Source organism: Pelecanus crispus, chromosome Z, assembly GCF_030463565.1.
Source record: "Pelecanus crispus isolate bPelCri1 chromosome Z, bPelCri1.pri, whole genome shotgun sequence".
Lineage (NCBI taxonomy): Eukaryota > Metazoa > Chordata > Aves > Pelecaniformes > Pelecanidae > Pelecanus > Pelecanus crispus.
The window spans coordinates 62,222,443-62,243,096 of record NC_134676.1 but is presented as its reverse complement, the minus strand read 5'-3'; the positions used below and the strand labels follow the sequence as shown (position 1 = coordinate 62,243,096).

General features: G+C 38.8%; 1 protein-coding gene across 3 annotated transcripts in view; it reads right to left on the bottom strand.

Annotated features, from left to right (window-relative positions):
- Positions 1 to 20,654, bottom strand: part of FER (FER tyrosine kinase) — a 192,950-nt gene that overhangs the window by 150,550 nt on the left and 21,746 nt on the right. The window contains exons 3-6 of one of the 3 annotated variants that reach the window (XM_075725940.1): positions 19,623 to 19,881; positions 15,277 to 15,450; positions 11,785 to 11,884; positions 8,253 to 9,889 (exon numbers count right to left, since the gene is read on the bottom strand). In XM_075725940.1, the coding sequence (XP_075582055.1) occupies positions 9,801 to 9,889; positions 11,785 to 11,884; positions 15,277 to 15,450; positions 19,623 to 19,829 (570 nt within the window). In that variant the 5' untranslated portion in view covers positions 19,830 to 19,881 and the 3' untranslated portion in view covers positions 8,253 to 9,800. Of the gene's footprint in view, positions 1 to 8,252; positions 9,890 to 10,451; positions 10,666 to 11,784; positions 11,885 to 15,276; positions 15,451 to 19,622; positions 19,882 to 20,654 lie in introns of those variants that run through there. The other 2 variants (XM_075725941.1, XM_075725939.1) reach the window with 2 other exon arrangements.

The following is a 20,654-nucleotide window of genomic DNA, read 5'->3' as shown; positions in this document are numbered from 1 at the left end:
GTTTTGGTTTTATTTGATTTGTTTCTCTGGGACCTTTGAGGACAGGAAAGGAGAAAAAATTTGTAAAGAATACAAACTAGAGAAGACACAGAAAGCTAAAAATTTGTCAACATCTAAGCATGTATTCATACTTGAGATGCTCTCAAAGTTCTACAATTTTAAGTGTGTGCTCTTAAAAGACAATAAATATAATTGCTTTTTGAGGAGGCATAATTAAAATACTAAATAGTTTGTGAAAACAACATAAATCTGTTGGAGTCGGGCACATTTTGGAATGTCTACAATTAGAAAGAATTTCTTGTCCAGTTTTCATAAATCTCAGAAAAAGTCTGTCTAAAGTCCAGTGTTAGGATATTTCAAGAAGGACTGCCCCTTGCCTTTCACTCTTGGGAACTTTAGTGATACTGACAGGTATGACCTTCAGCCATTCAGAAGTGATGACAAAGTGTTCATAAAAGAGGCAATGGAGATCACTGTAAAGGCTTAGCTCACAACAGATGAATTAACTTTCGGGATTTATACCTCCTGGCATTGAAACATGACCTTTGGCTTCAGTGCACAGTGAATGCTATCCCATGAAGAAACACTAATGAAGACAACGTCCATCAACAAAGGAGAGTATAATTTTATTACACCAGTCCAGTTTTTGACAATGAATTTAGCTTCAAAAGCAGGCAGAGACACACCTGACATGACAACAGAGGGTTATATAGCCCTGACAGAAACACAGTGAGAAGCCTTAAATATGCTAGAACTGTGGAAACAGAAAAGCAGGAGAATTACAGGACAAACAAATTGAAAATTGGCAGCTCATGGCTTGGATGGACGTAGTCTTTGCTGGGTGAAAAACTGGTTGGGTGGCCGAGCCCAGAGAGTAGTTGTAAATGGAGTTAAGTCCACTGGGCAGCCGGTCACAAGCAGTGTTCCCCAGGGCTCTGTTTTGGGGCCAGACTTGTTTAATATCTTTATCAATGATCTGGATGAGGGGATTGAGTGAACCCTCAGTAAGTTTGCAGATGATACCAAACTGGGTGGGAGTGTCGATCTGCTGGAGGGTAGGATGGCCCTGCAGAGGGATCTGGACAGGCTGGATCGATGGGCTGAGGCCAGCTATAGGAGGTTTAACAAGGCCAAGTGTCGGGTCCTGCACTTGGGTCACAACAACCCCATGCAACGCTACAGGCTTGGGGAAGAGTGGCTGGAAAGCTGCCTGGCCAAAAAGGACCTGGGGGTGTTGGTAGACAGCCAGCTGAACATGAGCCAGCAGTGTGCCCAGGTGGCCAAGAAGGCCAACAGCATCCTGGCTTGTATCAGGAATAGTGTGGCCAGCAGGAGCAGGGAGGTGATCGTCCCCCTGTACTGGGCACTGGTGAGGCCGCACCTGGAATACTGCGTCCAGTTTTGGGCCCCTCAATACAAGAAAGGCATTGAGGTGCTGGAGCATGTTCAGAGAAGGGCAACAAGGCTGGTGAAGGGTCTGGAGCACAGGCCTTATGAGGAGCGGCTGAGGGAACTGGGGTTGTTTACCCTGGAGAAGAGGAGGCTGAGGGGAGACCTTATCGCTCTCTACAACTACCTGAAAGGAGGTTGTAGTGAGGTGGGTGTTGGTCTCTTCTCCCAAGTAGTTAGCGATAGGACGAGAGGAAATGGGCTTAAGCTGCGCCAGGGGAGGTTTAGACTGGAAATTAGGAAAAATTTCTTTACGGAAAGGGTAGTCAAGCATTGGAAGAGGCTGCCCAGAGAGGTGGTGGAGTCATCATCCCTGGAAGTGTTCAAAAAATGGTTAGATGTGGCACTTTGGGACATGGTTTAGTCTAGTCTACCCTTGATTGGCTTAGAGTAGACTTGGTAGTGTAGGTTAACGGTTGGACTGGATGATCTTAAAGGTCTTTTCCAACCTAAACGATTCTATGATTCTATGAAAATTAGAAGGGCAATCTGAAGATCTACACGAGTAACAGAGGGGAAGAAAATCTGTATATGTAAATAAAACTACGACTAACAAACCCAGAGAAACTTGGAGGACAAGAACATATGTCAAGAATTCACGTAACTGCCTCTGTAGTTCAGGAAGCACAAAAAGCAAATCCACCCAAATTTCCGGGTATGGGTAAAGAGAGGGGAAAACAGCAGAGGCAATGTTACAATAAATGTGGGCACCAATGGTACTGCCAGGGGAAACCTGGAGATTATCAAAAGTGACTACAGAGCTCTGGGGGCAGCCATCAAGGGCATGGGGGCCCAGGTAGTATCCTCCTTAATCCTGCCAGTGAGGAGAAAGGGTGCAAGAAGGGCACAGACAATACAGGTCCATAAGAAGCTGTGGAGCTGGTGCTGGTGACAGGGTTTTGGGTTCTACAGCCATGGGACCCTGTCTCCAGACCACCGTCTGCTTGGGAGATAGGAGAAGCACCTTACTAAGCAGTGTAAAACTATTTTTGCCAGTGGGATGGCTGACCTCATTAGGAGGGCTTTAAACTAGGAAAGACAAGGGCGGAAAAGGGTGACCCACACTCCTGAGGGAGCAATGGACAAGATAGCTGAGCAAAGGGCATGGGGTGGCATGATGGGAAGGGATCACAAAGTCAACAAAATGTGGCTGGGGTGGGATCACCTCCAGCACCTGCGTGTGGCACCACTGTGGAAAAATCCCCACAAATCCTCTCCCAGGAACTCAACACGCTGAGGTGCCATGCTTAAGTGCCTGTATGCTACTGCATGCAGCATGGGGAATAAACATGATGAGTTAGACATCTGTGTGTTGTTGCAGGGCTATGATCTTCTTGGGATCATGGAGGCGTGGTGGGATGACTCCTATGACTGGAGTGTTGCAATGGAAAGATACAGGCTCTTGGGAAAAGACAGACCAGGAAGATGAGGAGAGAGAGTTGCCCTTTATGAAAATTAGAGCAGCTGGAGCACATGGAGCTCTGTCTGGGGATGGATGAGGAGCCGATGGAGAGCTTATAGGTTAGGATTAAAGAGAGGATAGGCAAGGTCCCAGGAAAAGCCAAGAAGCTTGGCTTCAGAGTTGCTGTAATTTTCTGTATTATAACCTCACTGGAGTATCACAGCATTTAATTTCAGAAAACTTTAAAATGGAAAAAAAAAAAAAAGGGTATCAGGGCTTTTCCTTTTTTTTTTTTTTTTGAATGAAACAACAATCTTCCTCGGAAAAAATATGCAAATCTTCAGGGTATAGTAGTGTTTCAAACAGAAAAAACATTTCTTCCCTGGTTTGCTTTAGAATCTTTTATTTTTGTAAATAGCAGCACTAAAGCATAAAGCTGTCAATGCATATAGTGATCTATTAGACATTTCCCAATGTTTATGATAGCAGTTTTTCAAATAATTTCCCAGAACTGCATTTATCTTTTCATCTACATATTTCTCAGCATTTTCAATAACAGAGGTAATTTCTGAATATTTTGCTGTCTCTGCATTTGTTTATCGATAACAAACCTCCCATATAGTCACTTCCTTATGTATTTCAACTCTGGAGATACACATTTTCACAGAGCATTATTTCACTATGCCTGGAAAAGAATATTCCTTTAGTATTATTTTTTGCGTTACTCTACTGAACACATTCTTTACCCTCTTGAAGGAGATGACCAAGGCTTTCAAACATGTCTTCTTCTAACAGCATTTTTTTTAAAGCAATAAAATATTTTTACATTTTAGAACCCTAAAGCTTGACTTAAATCTGCTTCCACAGACCGATAAGTGGAGGGAATACTAGTATGACGCCAGCATGATCTTTCTCTTAAGTGAATTTTGGCAAGCACTAAGCACTTCTTAAATTAAAGCAAATAATTTTAAAACCTAGCTATGACAGAAGAAAAGACCACCCTTACAGTGATATATCAACCCAGTGTAACTATGTATATTCAGGGTAATTGATTCCCAATACAGAATAATATGTTACACAAATTACAGTGAATTCTTGAGAAAAAATTGTTGCCCCCTAGTTTCGGAGGCAACCCTCTAATTTCTCCATTTCTTCTATTAAGCATTACCTCATAGTTTGTTCAATTTCACCAGTCTTCAGCATTAAATTGGAAAGACACAGCTTGTAGAACTTGCTTTATAATTGATAATTCTGTATTACCCATTTAACTGATTTTGTGACCTTCCTGACCCACGTTGTCTGCTGAAACTCAGTATTTCATATAATGCTAGGGACATCTAAATACCCTAGGTCATCATGAAAATTATTTCCTCATATAATAGTTCTTATTCATCCCAAGAAAACCACCATGACACAACTTTTACCCAGTGACACGACTTTTGGAGCATTCTGTTTCCCATGCTGAGCGTGGCTTCACTTCCTTAAGACCAGAATAGAATATAGAGTAAAATGGAATAGAAAGGAATATTTCAGTAGGAAGGGACCTACAATGATCATCTAGTCCAAATGCCTGACCAATTCAGGGCTGAACAAAAGTTCAAGCATGCTATGAAGGGCATTGTCCAAATGCCTCAAACACTGACAGGCTTGGGGCATCAACCACCTCTCTAGGAAGTCTGTTCCAGTGTTTGACCACCCTCTCAGTAAAAAAAATGTTTCCTAATGTCAGTCGGAACCTCCCTTGGCGCAGCTTTGAGCCATTCCCATGTGTCCTGTGACTGAATACCAGGGAGAAGGGACCAGCACCTCCCTCTCCACTTGCCCTCCTCAGGAAGCTGTAGAGAGCAATGTGGTCACCCCTCAGCCTCCTTTTCTCCAAACTAGACAAACCCAGTGTCCTCAGCCGCTCCTCACAGGACATGTCTTCCAGCCCTTTCACCAGCTTTGTTGCCCTCCTCTGGATGCATTCAAGGACCCTGACATCCTTCTTAAAATGTGGGGCCCAGAACTGCACACAGTACTGAAGGTGAGGCCGCACCAACACTGAATACAGCAGGATAATCACCTCTTTTGACCGTCTGGCTATGCTGTGTTTGATGCTCCCCAGGATGCGGTTTGCCCTCTTGGCTGCCAGGGCACACCGCTGACTCGTGTTGAGCCTGCTGTCAACCAGCACCCCCAGACCCCTTTCTGCAGGGCTGCTCTCCAGCCACTCCTCTCCTGATTTATACGTGTGCCCAGAAGTCAGGAGACTTTAAAAATACTTTATATCGATCTACAAAGTAATTTTTATTCAAACTGCTGCAACTAAACTAGGATGGCTTTGACTATTAGTTCTGTCTCAGGAAGCAAACTCGGAAATTTAGTGAGCAACCAGCCTTACCATCACTCTCCAAATAAAAGAGATGCAAATGCAGTGCTCTTAATTAACATGGGTTTCACAAGACCAAAACCACAAAGATAGACAGAAGGAAGAAAGGATCTTGGCTTTTAATCTCTAAGGTCTTTTTTCCCTTTATGTCTTGCAAGAGGCTTATATGAATGTGTTTCTTCAACAAATAAAGTCACCCACTCTCTCCTCCACTCAATTTATTTCTGAGGAAAGGATGAGAAATATTTCCCAAACCTTATTTAACAAATTAATGACTGCAAATAACAAAATAGTTTTCTAATGGGAAAAAGCTAAATGTGTACACACTTAGCAATTTCAAATTTACAGAATACCAGACCTAAACTCCTCAGTTAAGATTTAGTTCAACAAAGTTACATACTGTCCTGGTTTTGGCTGGCACAGAGTTAATTTTCTTCCTAGTAGCTGACATAGTGCTGTGTTTTGGATTTAGAATGAGAAGAATGTTGATAACACACTGATGTTTTAGTTGTTGCTAAGTACTGCCTATGCTAGTCAAGGACTTCTCAGCTTCCCGTGCTCTGTCAGGTAAACAAGAAAACTGGGAGGGGGCACAGCCAGAATAGTTGATCTAAACTGACCAAAGGGATATTCCATACCATATGACATCACGCTCAGTACATAAACGGGGGGGAGTTGGCTGGGGACTTGATAGAGAGGGCTGGATCCTCTGTATCCCCGACTCCAAAACCCTAGGGGTCAACCTCGAGTCTCCCCTGGTGCTTTCTGCCAGAGGCTCCAGGTAGGGCGCCAAAAAGGACTGTTGTGGTTTAGCCCCAGCCAGCAACTAAGCACCACACAGCCGCTCACTCACTCCCCCTGCCCTGGTGGGCTGGGGGAGAGAATCGGAAGAGTGAGAAAACTCCTGGGTTGAGATAAGAACAATTTAATAATTGAAATAAAGTAAAATAGTAATGATAATAATAACAATACAATAATCCCAATTGTCCCTTTCCTCCACCTGGCTTAATGTTAAGATAAACAAACAACATAGTATAGAAGTAGCAAAAATTAAAGTGCAATCTTTTGAACTGCTGTCAGATGTTTGAGCCAATAAGCACCACTAGTAAATTGTCTCAGACCTTTGAGTGCTGGTCTGTGAGGATTGAGGAGAGCACATCCTGGGGCTGCATGTCCATGCTGAGTGGAAACAATATGCCCAAGCTGGTACCACAGTCAGTAACAAGTCACCAAGATCTCTTGGCTGTGCAATCCCCAGGTTTCCTGCTCTAGAAGCTCTATTTTACACATAAGAAACAACCCTAGCCCTTGCAAGCACTGGTATTGCCTATGAGTTGAAACACTTACAACAGGGTATTCATTTGAAATCCATCCAGCCTGCTGATGTCTGTGAGTAAGACAGACCAGTTCAGCCAGTGTTGCTTGTTTTGTCTTAACAATGCAAGAGCTTCAGTCAAAAATAAACTCAAAAAATACCCTACCAGGAGTTTTCCTGATCTTAGCAACAACTAAAGGCAACACATGCCACCAGGAAATATAGTAGTATAATCACAATTTTACAGGCATCTCAGAATGAATGCACCAGCCATCTAATAAAAGTATTTTCTGGCCACTCAGCTGTTACAAAGAATAGGAGGACAATAATTTGATTTAATGAAAGTTTTTTCAACAGCTTCTTTATTTATCATAGATATAGCTTATGCTGTCATGCAACTTCAGTAGGTACCACAGAAGTAACATCAGTTCTGAAGTATTAAATCACAAGAGTTGCAGGGATTGGAAAACATTCTTTCAGCAGATGCAATGTTGTATAATATGCTAGGCGTACTGTTAATATTTGTAGTCTCTAAATTACAACATTGTCAGGGAACATAAGCCAACCTAGGGAAATCTGGTACAATATTTTTTTATGCTGCTGTAGCAGCATAAAATGAAATGATGAAATTAAATACTTAGAATCATATTTTTCCTTTACTATTTACTTCAGATCCATTCTCCCACTTAAGAACATTGCAACATAGTTTCTACAAACAATCAGTAATTAACTAGTAACAAGAATACAATAAACACCTGTAACAGATGTATTTACATGAAAACTGTAAATTTTGCTACAGATTATATTGTATTAAAATCCAGTACTAACCTCCCAAAGCTACATTGGCTCTATTCCAGCTTGCAATATTAACTGATATAAGAGCAACTATTTCACATTTAAACATCTAACACCAAAATCAGCTACAAAAATAGATCCAAAACTGTTAAGAATTAATGCTTTTCAATTTTTTTTTAAATGTAAGGAAAAGAGAAAATTACTGTTTACGACTTCATGTACTCATAATTTCTTTAAGTTTTTTTTTATATAGCACTACGTAGTGTTTAATCAAAAAAATCAAGGATGAAAACATTAGAAACCCCCACAGACACACTCTGAACTACACTTTAATAAAGTTGCACAGTTCTGCAGAAACAAAATTAATTGTGGAAATAGCAAACTTAAGTGGAAGCAGTTACTGATCCAATCAAATGAGAGTCAAACTGTAATGAGACATCACACTTCATATCTACAACTGTTCTACAGTTTCCTTGTGTTCTTTACCGATTATTTATGAAACTTTTTTAGAAGCTCTGTGACTTCTTTAGCCAAACAATGTCTTTATCATTTGGCATAAATCCTGTTTTGATGTGTTTTCCTGCAGCAGCAACATCAACATGCCACACGCTATTTACCTTGCTACTCAGCATCACTGACATCAGCACAGCATTGTAGGCTCAGAGTTGTATCAATCTGTGAGTGTTATTTTGGACCGCTGCTGTAAGAATTTTACACTATTTTTTTTCAATATCACACATCCAAAAGATTTCAGATGGCTGTCCATTTCATTATGGAAAACCAGCCTAGTAAGTTTTTATCTTATATTTTGCTCCAATGTCTCCAGCATGCCCTTTGACCCCAACATGCCCTAACGCCCCAATTCTGCAAAGGAACATGGTGTGCTTTCCCAGTAATTTTTTTTTTTTTTTTTTTTAAAAAAAAACAAAGCTTTCCAATCCAGAAGAGACTATTGGAATCAATCTATCCATAGTCCCAGTTGCTGAAGTATGCCTCATTAGAGAAGCACTGGACTAGTTCAGCTTGCTGACTTCATCCCCTCTCAGCTTGCTTTCTCTCACCATACATTAAAAAAACATAAGAATTAAGGACTGAAAAAAAGACAAAAAACTATCAACCAGCCAAGTAACACCAACCAAACTGCCTGACACCTGGGGTCTCCATGCCCAAGAACAAGCAGCCAGACTGCATTTGTGATTCCCATGGTAATCACTGGTCCAGAAAGGAGCAGCAACGCATGGCTAAATGGGGTAAGGGCTGGAACAAACAAGATAAATCAGTCACTTCTGATTGAGACAGCATGCAGACATAGGTGGCCACAACAGGGCAGTGCAATCAAGCCTAAGGACGAAGAGGCAGCCAAGGCTCAGTGGTGCACCCTCCGCAACACAACTGTCCCACTGCTTCCTTGGTGCCCAAGGAGAGGCAGCGCTAGCAGAGCATCCCCCAGAACAGCTCCTGAGCCAGCATCTCAAACACTTTCATCTTCCTCCAGATCTGGAGAGCACAAAGCCTTCCATAATGAAGCTCCTGCATCCATCAGAAATCAGTTCCCTTTTCCTCACTATGAAACTACCCAAAAATACCCACCAGCTGCCTTGCCCTTGCGCTAACACAAACAAAACCTGTAACTAACCAGTATCATTTTTCAGTGCTTAACCCTTATTCTTGTTACTCTTTCCACAGGTCCTCGCAGTGTTTTCAGCAAAAAGTGAAAACAGCTGTAACCCTGAATTACGGCATCAACATGTTGATTCAAAGTGACTGTCCTGTTAGCTGTTGGAAAGTATGACACACAGCAATTCAAGTTTACCTGAGAATGTTTTGTGACTGCAGAAAAACATAAGAACTACTATTACTGCAGAAGATCACTTTCCACTGTTTATAACTTTGCCAGGCTTTACCCTTTTCAGTTAATATCCTCTACTGTGTGTGTTTAGCCCAGAATTTAATATCACTTTTAACAACTCAACCAGAAAACAGTGAAACAATTCTCTTCCTAAACTAGAGAACCACTTGTATCTCTTTCACTAGCGGCTCTGGTAAACTTGCTCTCTCACTAGAAGATGGCTTTGCTATTCCAAAACAAAACAAAACAAAGTCACTAAATTTCAAAATCACTACACTTGCAAAACAGAGACATTTCTAAGTCATTCCTTTGTGTGACTCGCATTCTTTTCGTGGTGACCAGCTTGTACGGGTACCGCACAAATTTCCAGGTAAATCATCATACACAAGCCCAGAGGCAAAGACAAAGTACTATTTCCTAAGAAGTAGTTGTCCCCTTCAGCTCCAGAAAGGCAGGGCCAGGCACTGTGATGGAGACTTGGTTTACAGAGAGGAACAGAGTCTGTTGAGGACAGCATTTTACAGAAGTGGACCTGGACGGGTTCTTTTAACATGCTTCTTGCAAGAGGCGGTGTCCGAAGATTTTAATTTTTTTTTTTTTTAACAAAACATTTCTCAGCTTATTTCCAACACTTGGTTATGCCCTCCCACTGTTCTGGTAGGCACTGTTCCTTCACTTGTTTGCAACAATTCTTGAAATCCTGAAAAACTGAACCAGTTTGTATTTTAACAAGTCATATTTCCTAATCGCACATAATTTGAATAAGAACTAGTTACTGAACTAATGCCTGGACTAATGAAGCATTATAATTTTAAGACTCCCCTAAATTTTTCACTTCACAAACCAGTTTGACAACTTGAGGGCTCAGAAACTCTATGGAAATACCATGGCTTAAAAAAATTCAAACAGCTCAGCTGACCTGCAGTTGATATACAACTGTAGTAGTTCACCAACTACACAAATATTTGTAAAAAGAACACAGCCTGGTGTGTGGCAGGGGAGAATCAATTCTGCAATTTTTGGGAGGAGGTGGTGGAGTCACCATCCCTGGAGGTCTTCAAAAAACATGAAGATGTGGCACTTGGGGACTTGGTTTAGTAGGCATGGTGGTGTTGGGTTAATGGTTGGCCTGATATCTTAGAGATCCTTTCCAATCTTAATGATTCCTAGTTTTTACTTTAATTAAAAAAAAATCCAGCCACCAAGCCAGGAAACATGAAATTAATTATTACTCTACCCTTAATTGGTTTAGTGGTGGACTTGGTAGTGTTAGGTTAATGGTTGGACTGGATGATCTTAAAGGTCTTTTCCAACCTAAACCATTCTATGATTCTATGAAAAACAGCTTGTGTTTGCTGTCTATCTAATGAAATGTTACTTTAATTAATCAGAACCACATCAAAACATCACAGCTGCTGACAGCCAAAACACTCTTTGATTTCAACAGGAAAGTTTGGTGCTTCAGGAATGGAGAATGATCAGAGCTGTAACAGGACGATGGGATAAAAAGAACATACTGAGATCACAGCAGCCTATTATATTTTCCATGGTACATACTATATGTTTCCATGTTAAGTACTTGCGGATAAACCAAATAGCCAAATTAATGTTATATGTAGAAAACAGCTAGGGAACTGGATGAAATGAAGTGAGTATGCCTTTACATTTTTAAGTGAATATGAACATCAGTAAAAGAAAAAAAAAAAAAAAGCTGAAGCTAAACAGTGCTAAGTATAATTTATCTTATCCCATGCTGTTTTGTCATTATATTCACATATCGGCTACTGCTCCAAATTTTAGACAAATTTGGAAAGAAAAAATCTTTGCCTCAGCACTGATAGCTACTGTATTGCACAGTGAATTATAGTACAACAGAACCAAGGACAATAACTGTCATTTTAGGCAGTCATACAAAAACTTAAGATGGATCTTGGAATTATATTTATAAGCTGCCATCGAAAGAAAGGAAAAAAGTCTCAGAAAGGCACATAAGAAAAATTATTAACAAGATATTTCAGTATATCATAGAACAAAGGCTCTCCTTTATCTCATCATTAGCACAATTCAACAAGAATCACAATCCATGCAGTTTGGACACATCATTCCCCAAACATCTTTAAAATATCTCACTGTGCAAATGAATTCTTCTCCTCTTTTGCTTAAGGTTGACAAAGGTCAGATCCATTATACTAACTGCCAAGAACTGATGCTGATGTCACTGCAGCAACCATAATAGGTCATAGGATGTAAGTAGGCTGCAGCTACATGGTAGATGAGACGGAATTGCAACCCACTTACCAGTATCAACAGTTAATTTGAGCAATTTGATATTTCAAATACATCCACTGAAGGAATAATAGAAGAACTTAAAAGGATTATCATTTATATTAAAAGAAGGGCTATCCTTTATTTTATGAGTTTTAAAGAGTACCACCAAGTACTTATGATGACAATTAGCCTGTCTGTCTTAAGATACAAAATGAGCTTTTATACTGTAATGGAGTTGCTCAAAATAAAAACATTACCCTGTTTCACTGTAAGAGTTTTAGCAGGTTTGAAAAAGGCACTAATAAATAGATGAAATTAACACAAGTCAGTCATACCTTTAGCCACAGCTTCTTTATACTTTTCTTTGGCAGAATTTACTTCTTTTATTAGTTGTCTATAGCTAGATTTCAGTTTCTCTAGTTCTGTCTTTGTGACCTTTAAGAAAACAGAAATACAGAAAGTATTAAAAATACTTATCCTCATATATACATATAAAAAAATCTCATAGCATTAGTGAAATTAATAGGATTTATTTTCCAAAATAAGGATGTTACCACTTTGCATTGGCTTGAGATAATCTTAATAGGATATTACATGGTTTAACAAAGTCAAAATCAATAAATGCATGGAATGAAATAAGAGGCCTGAAACAGAGATCCCCATCCACCTCAGTGTAATGAAAGATATGTTTCGGAAATCCAGCTTATCATAAACTGTACTCAATTTCAATGACAAGGAAAAAAAAGAACGAAAAGGATGCTTAATAAATCATACTAGATGAAAAAGTTCTATGCATAGGAAGGAAATCCTTCAGCATCTTAGAAAAAAAGCAAGATAGAAAAATTTTTAGATACTAGAGTTCATACAAACAGCTTAGAAACAGCAACTGTGCAAGAACTAATCAATCTGTTGTAAGACTTAAATCCCTAAAAAGGGATAAACCAAACCAAACAAACAAAAAACCCAAGCTATAGTGGAACACAGCACTGAAGGATCTTTTTGTAGTGGAAGCAGCTCCACTGAACATGACATTTTTGGTCAAAAAATTAAAATAAAGTTGTCTCTTCTATCCCCAACTTTCATTCACTGTGTGACAAAATTAGTGCACTGTTCAGAAATAATCACAAATCATGAACTTGCAAACAAAAGCTAGTAATAAAACAGCCACTACAATACCAAAAAGGTGGCATAAATAGTAAAGAAAAGCAAAAACTCTGACAAAAAGAAAAATACACTCACAATGGGAAATTGTGGGAGAGGAACTTAATTTAATGGAAGTGTTCCTTTCACTGAATGTGCAGAAAAGGAAGTCTGTTCTACAGAAAAACTGTTCCTCTTGCAGCTGGCATGAAGGCTGGCATTCACAATTCTCCTTTTTCTCATGAGGCAAGGCCCAGATACCACTAATTTCACCCTCAAGAACAACATCTCAAAACTTAACGGAATTCCTCAAAGAGCCAACAGAGTGCTATCTACAGTTTCTATTTCTGGGCCAACTGTGCAAACTTCTAATTTAAAGGCAGGAACTTTTCTCCACATCAATCCTATATTCTCATCTCGTATTACTACACACTGTAAATTATACTCACAACTGTTGTTATTATAGACTAGTAGAGGTGATACATGAAAAAATAACTTCATGACAAACTTCTATTATGAAGACACGTTGAGAAACGGAGAAAAAGATGAAATTAGGAAGTAGTGAACACAATTAAGACATAAATAACAAGGAACTGCTTCTCTTATAGAAAACTGGAAAATACAAGGTAGGCCACTAGTATTAAGAAACCTTTGTAATAATTGCAAAATATATTTTACTGATTCTTAGACTGTGTTCTTTCAACAGACAAAAACAAAACCAAAAGCACCTCTGGGTCCAAATAACACTTAAGGAACTAAGATGGTCAAGGATTATCTTAAATCCAGTTTTTATATCAAACAGTCTTGCCCACATAACTAGCATAGTACTCTACTTTTTTCCCTCAAAATTCACGAAGAAAGAAAAAATATCCAGTATCTTAATGGGAATTGGAATAAATCTACAAGTTTTACTATATTTATGTAAATGACATGGTATTTCATTGTCCTTAAGAATTTTATCAAAAAGACTCCTCATTGTAGAGGTGTCTAGAATAAGAAAGGATGATACATATGCATTTCACTTAAAGGAAAACACATTTTTTTGCCAACATATCCTAAAGATATGAACTGCATAGACACTGATCTTCACAGGTTTGGATAACGTCCTGGGAAGTGACAAGTATTTTGCTTCTGTGTGTAACAAAGGCAGAAATAATACCACAGAACATGAAAAGTATTTTGAATTTCTGGGAACCATTCTGCAAGTGCTCCAGTGACACAAAACCTTTGAACAAACAATGTCAGCTGACAATGAAAGAACATATCATGTCTAATCAGAATGCTATTCAAATGCTTCTTAGGAAAATCAGGAAAGGGGGGAGGGGGGGGAACAACAATACAAGCTTATTCATCAGGATGCAAAATATTTGCATGGTCATGCAGCCCATAATTAATTAAAATCAATATGGTTTGTAATTAATCATTTGGGGAGTGCTTAATATGCACTATATTTTTTTGAAAAAGCATATTTTAAAAGACAGTTTTATTAGAGATTTTATTAGAGTTAACTTATTAACAGAAAAAAACATGTTCTGCACAGTGTCTTTTTAAAAGTACACCTGAACTTCCCAGCAGTCTTGTTTCATCTAGCCTCTCTTTCTTACATTTCTTTCTTTTTCCATTTCTCCAATTATTTATATATTTAACCTCTATTATTTCTAATGTATGCTACCAGTTTTTCCTCTTCTTCCACCCTGACGATTTTCAGATGCACCAATCCATAAGTGTCTGTGAGTGATTATTTGGCTTGGAAATTTTATCAGGTAAGACAGCCTACTGACCATGCATGAAAAAGGATGTACTCCCCACAGTTAATAGCTGGGGAAGATGCCAAGATCCTAGCATATTATGGAAGCAGACCTATCAGAGCCAACATATTTAACTCAATATATGTTTAGTACTGGTTTAAAGTTCTCATAATTGGCCCAAGAATCTTTCACTCATCAGTCCATGACATCTGTACTGTACTACTCAGGTGTTACATTTCAATTACACTACTCCAAATCTCAAATTCTCTGCTGGAAGAAGGAAGAAACAGTGCTTTTTCTTCTCTCAGTAGACCTTTCAGACTACCGCTCTGATTTTTGACATTTGCAGTAAAACTTCCCTCAGAGCACCTGAATGAAACTGTAACTTCCGTCAGCTTTACTGACTAGATACAGGGCTTTCAACATAAGCAGGACAACTGACATGTAATAGAAAAGGCACTGAAGAGTTCCATCTGCAGCCTTAATGTTTGGTTTATACTTGATTTATATTTTAGGACAGGGACTAGAAACCCTGTCCCCTCCCAAAGCAGTCTGGACTGTCAAGAGCATTCATTAACAAAAGTTTTCAGCGCCCTGGTTCCAGGGATGTCTAGAGCCGAATGAGAACAGGAAGAGAGATGGAATAGAGAAGTGTGACAGAGAATCATCCTCTACTGGAACAAGGGCATTTCCAGTGCTATCTGTCAATAGAAATTAATATAGAAGAAAGTTTTCCATCTCTGCCTTGCCACCTAGCAGGGGAGAGAAAATGTGAAGGAAATAACTAAAATTTAAACTAGGCATTCTACGTATCACAAATCACTATTTTTACCATAGCACAAACAAAAACAGAGGAACTAAAAAAAACTGCTCTCAATATATTACTTTTTAAACATACAAAACTATCATAAATTAATAAAGCACAGTTGAATAAAATACCTTGTACATCTCTGCTTCAATTTGTTGATGAACACCTACATAACTCTTCTTAACTTGCTGCTTATCTTTGATCATCATTGTAAGCCTATGCAAAGGCCCAGAATTAAGATCCTCTGCATGTGTCTTCATTATTTTGCTCAGCTGTTCTGTTTGCTGTACCACAAGCAACCAAGACTATAAAAAAAAAGTCACATCAGAAAAGCACTTAACTTATTCTGGCTTACAAATAACCAAACGATGAACATGAACTGTGGGAAAAGATGCATCACTGTTTAAAACAATTCAGTAAAAAAAGAATTTTGAACTTACCCAAATGCACTTAAGATCTTCTAAAATAAAGTTCTTCCTGCTACAGCAAAATCATGCCTCAAACTTACTCATAAAATAATAAAAAAGCACCAGAGACAAAAATACAATATTGTGTGGTCACCCTTCAGCACTGTCTTCGTACCTCTGAACAACGATAAAAGCTTTACAGCCTTTTTTGGAATACATCCCCGACACCCCTGACAAGCATGTTCCCGTGTCCTTTGGTCTTCCGTTTCCTAGCCACAGTCACTCTGTTCAAGCTGACTTCTCTGCCCTTGTCCAAATACCTCACAGTAATATGCATTTGAGTGCCTACTGTTTAAGAGGTTACCATTCATGTGCTGCTTCACATAACTGACAGCAACGGAGTCAGGCCACCAGTATCAAAGCATAAGGTGCTAACAGGTTAAGAGACACAAGCAGTTACTTGCCTGTCATAGTAGCCCATCTTTCTGCACCCTTACTTTAATAACTTCCTTGGCCGTTCTGTCAGTCAGTTTTCAGGACAGCTTAATGTGCTGTGTGTGGCTTTGAATTTTGATTAAGAACTGTAAGGCGAATAGAGAGACTTCCAATGCACCACAGATATGGACAAGAAATTAAAGTTCCGTTCAAATCAAATCATTTGTTACCCTAAAGATCCCTGTCACACTTTGTTGATGGGATCAGTATTGGATTCCTTAGAGATAACTCCCTGACATTAAATGTTATGCTATATCTAAAATTTCAGAATGGCTACATGTCATACAATTACCAGGTTTTGAAGGCAGGTAGTATGCTAGTTTTACTAGCATTTATCTTACTCTTACTAAACACAGAAATCCATCTTAGATCATCAAAACTTAGAAAATTGATTTGTTTGGTAGCTTTGGGGTTTCCTTACATCTCATATATAAACATATTCTCTACATGACAATGCTGCAACCCAAACTGGATTTTAGAGAAGGAAACGAAAGACAGTTAACTCCTGTACATATTAAACCATCTTTAACATTTCCTTTAGCTCATAAATATCCCACAGACAAGCACAGTCCTATCTCAGACTGCTTAAAGTGTGGCGTTGTAAAAGGTCACGGCCTAAAGCTTCCCAGCTATGGCTGAAAACTGTTTCACCTCTCCAACACTTTCCAAATGGTATCACAAGCCATATTGCAAAGCTGCATAGGATGAAACCATCATTAAACACCTGTCTGAGGGGAGTGGGTCTTGTGATTATAGAAGAGTTCATCAGAGTGCTCTCAGAAGTGAAAATGTAGTAAGAGTTCTCCATTTTCTTTAAGGCTGATTTATTACTGATGAGACAAGTACTATTTCAATCAACCCTGAAAATCACAGCAAAAGCATTTTTCAACAGGACAAGTACTCGAAAAGAAATACTTAGCTTACAATTCACAGTAAGTCAGAAACATAGCAAAAACTTCCCTTTCTATTTAAAAAAAAAATCATGTGCATATTTTCCTGTTCCTTACATCCCTCCTTCCATACTGCGAAAACATCGGTTAAACAGGATTTCTGTGTTTTGTATGATTATATTTTATTATTTTAAAATAGGAAAAGCTAAAGTGAAAAGTTACACTTGAGGAAAGGCTTAAAAAATTGAGATTTATATGGGACAGAAAAGCAGCTGGGTGGGGACAGCAGAAAAGGCAAAGCATTTCCTTTCACAGAAAATAACCACAATCCAGCAAAAGCAATAAAATATAATATTGTTTGGTTTAACAGTATTTTTTTAGACATATACACACACAAAAGAGCTGTTGGGAAGCAGTTGAAAACAGTGCTTTTCTAGCACTAGCAGTTGCTGCCACTATGCCTTCCAGCAAGTTCGCTGCTTCTGCATGAAAAAAACATAGGACAGATTTTCCCAAACACTATTTCTCTCAAAGTGCTCACTCTTGCTGTACAGTTGAAAATAAAAAATAAATAAATAAATAAATAAAAACCCCACACACAAAACCAAAACATAAAAGATTAGACAGCTTAGTATTTGGTTTTGATGCCACGTAATACCAAAAATTTAATATACAGGTATCTTAACTCTTAGGAGATATAAGGTACTAGATTTATGTCCCATAGTATTTGGGTCATACTTTGATTCTGTAAAATGTCAGGAAGAGAGGAAAAGTAAATAGTGAAATAGTAAAGTACATTAGAATGAGGTGAGTAATCAATAATTCAGATATTTTAACTGCCAAAACAAATAAGACAATGTGTCACTACACAACTTTAATATCCAAGGTGACAGTGAAATTTCAAGGCAAGCCCATACAAAAAATCTGTCACTAGCATATGAAAATTTTTGCTATTATATAAAGATGTAGAGATCAAGGATGGGACTTGAGAGAAAAATGAAAAAAAAAAAAAAAAAAAGAAAAAGGAACAAAAATATTCCTGAAAGAATAACTTGAGGGCCTATGTCCAAAACAAGATTTCAAAATGTGACACACATGCCTGTCTTCAACCCAAAAAGAACACGGCTTAAGTCAGATCTTCAACTTTTTAAAATTTATTTGCTCACACATAGTGTTCATGTCACTGACATGAACCATCCTAGACTGAGCTAGCTACATGAAGGTTAAGGGTTGCTTACACCTTATAAATCTAAATATTCTGATGCCAATGGCTCCTGTGCTGTTCTAGCCCTAATCTGCTCTGTTTCATCACCTAAAAGAATTGCAAGACAGTTTAGCTAGCACTTAAGAGCAATTCTAGTGGGGCAGTAATAGCAAGACATATTAGTCATATCACCAATAATTCTGTATAAAAACTTTGGCATCCAACATCAGAAAGCTTGAAGAAAACACCTGACCTCTGCCAACCTTAGGCTACTGGCAATACTTTAATGTTTATTTACCAAAATCATCACAACTGAAATAGCAAAGTCTATAACAAACTGTGTATAAGATACATAATTGGGTGACAAGCATTTCAAATACACCACCAAAACACACAGATGAAAAAAAAAAAAAGGTAGTATGACAATTTCCAAGATAAGATTTATTGTGGAGGAGGGAAACAACAGCAGAATTTGTTATAGATAAACACTGTGCAGTACTACTTTTGGGACAGCTGAAGCAGCCTAGCTATAGCACCGCAGCTTTCAAGTCACACATCCAGCCGTTTTAATCCAGTATAAATTTAGACTGCTGTACAAGGAGAAGTCACGTTCCTAATGCTATGCCATAGCTAGTATTCAAGCAGGCACCCCATAAGCCCACTACGTAAAAACTGCTGTGTCTAAAATTCAGCTTGACGCAGAAAGGATGTTTTCCTGCAGAGAGGAGATCAGGATTCATGTGAGACTGAAGGGACTGTGTAGCCACTGCTACAGCAGAAGGGCCAAGAACTGAATAAGCCATTAAAGCAAACTAGTTTTCTCTAGTCAGGAAGGAATCCAAGTCAGGAATGAAGCTTACAAACAGGTGAAATAGGGAAGTTTGCTTCATCAGTACCTTTACTGGACTTGCTCTAAATCTGAAAATTAGTAATTTAGGGGAAGGACAGCCTTACCTTTACAAAAAGTCAACACAGTTGTTTTAAATTGGATACAAAATAACTTCGCAATCATGAGAAACATCCTGAATTAACATTTTGTTTTTACAACACACACTGCAGTGTGAATAACAGCTGGAATGCTAGGCTTGGCCTCGGTTTCCTGGCATTTTTCTATTTCTGTCACAAATTCTATATAACATAAACAATAGTTCCTATTTAACTGTCTTAAAAGAAAAGCTTACTATAGCATACTCTATTTTCAAAACACTAAACAAAATAGCAGGGTCAACCCAGGAACCTAAAATACTGAATTTCAGAATTCAAGATTGATTCTAGTTCAGTTGTTATTTTCAAAGCAAGACTGGAGCTCAACTTCCGCATATTCCACCAAAGAACTAAAAGGAGCCCATTTTAAATACTTTGGCAACCTTAACTCTAAAGAGCTGAATCAACAGGAATCCAACTCAAACTAAAACAAACAAAAATAAATCTAGCACTGTTATTTCCAAGGAAATTCCAAATTCAAAATACTTCAGTCTTACCTTGGACACATTGCTGATATAATCCAATTGACAAGTGCTCTCTTTATCTACTTGATTACAAAGATTCTGTAAAGTGGAGGCATACTCCTTATCACTTTTTACTCGCATTACCATAAATTTCTTCACCGTTTCCAGCAGTCGTAGTTCCCAGTCTTGCAGTTTTAATAAAGCATCATGAGAATACTTCAGGTCACCTCCAAACCCCATTTTTTAAGGCACTATATACGGCACAGGGGAAAATACAGGCTCTTCACCGCATCTGAAAGCAGAACAAGATTCATGAGACACATATCAAAAGAAAAACTTCTAGTGTGACAATGATCAACTACTAATGGCTAAACCCTGAAATAACTTAACCAGAAGATTAACCACATACACATACATCCTCAAAATAAACCGCAAGGAGGGTCAGAGCGCTGTTTTGAACACCCACCTATGACTGGAAGAGATCTCAGGCCCAGAACTGTCCTCCACTTTCCATCTGCAAAATACATCTCCCTAACATAAAGTAGAGTTATGAGGGAACATATAAAAGCATCTGAGACAGATACTAAATACCAATCCACATATTTAATCAAAGATGTATAGCTGACAGTATCTCCAGACAAGAACTGACAACTACACTGTTCCACTCGTGTGGAACCCAAAATATTTGTTTCTGGTTTTTACTGCCCTAAGAGCACAGAAAAATCCATATAAAACACCACCCCTAGTTTGCTCCTAAACACTGTGTCAGAAGGCCATTAAACTTGCAGATTCAACCTCCCCAAAATCAGAAAATATCCCAAACCAGGTTCCCCATGCAACCATCCACTGCTCCCCTGGGACACATATTACTATCAAACTACCAACCTGTTTGCCTCACCTCTGTGCCTGGGAAGATCATGGAACAGATCCTCCTACAAGCTATACTCAAGCCCATGAAGGACAGGGAGGTGATTCGGGACAGCCAGCACAGCTTCACCAAGGGCAAGTCCTGCCTGACCAACCTAGTGGCTTTCTGTGAAGGAGTGACTGCATCAGTGAACAAGG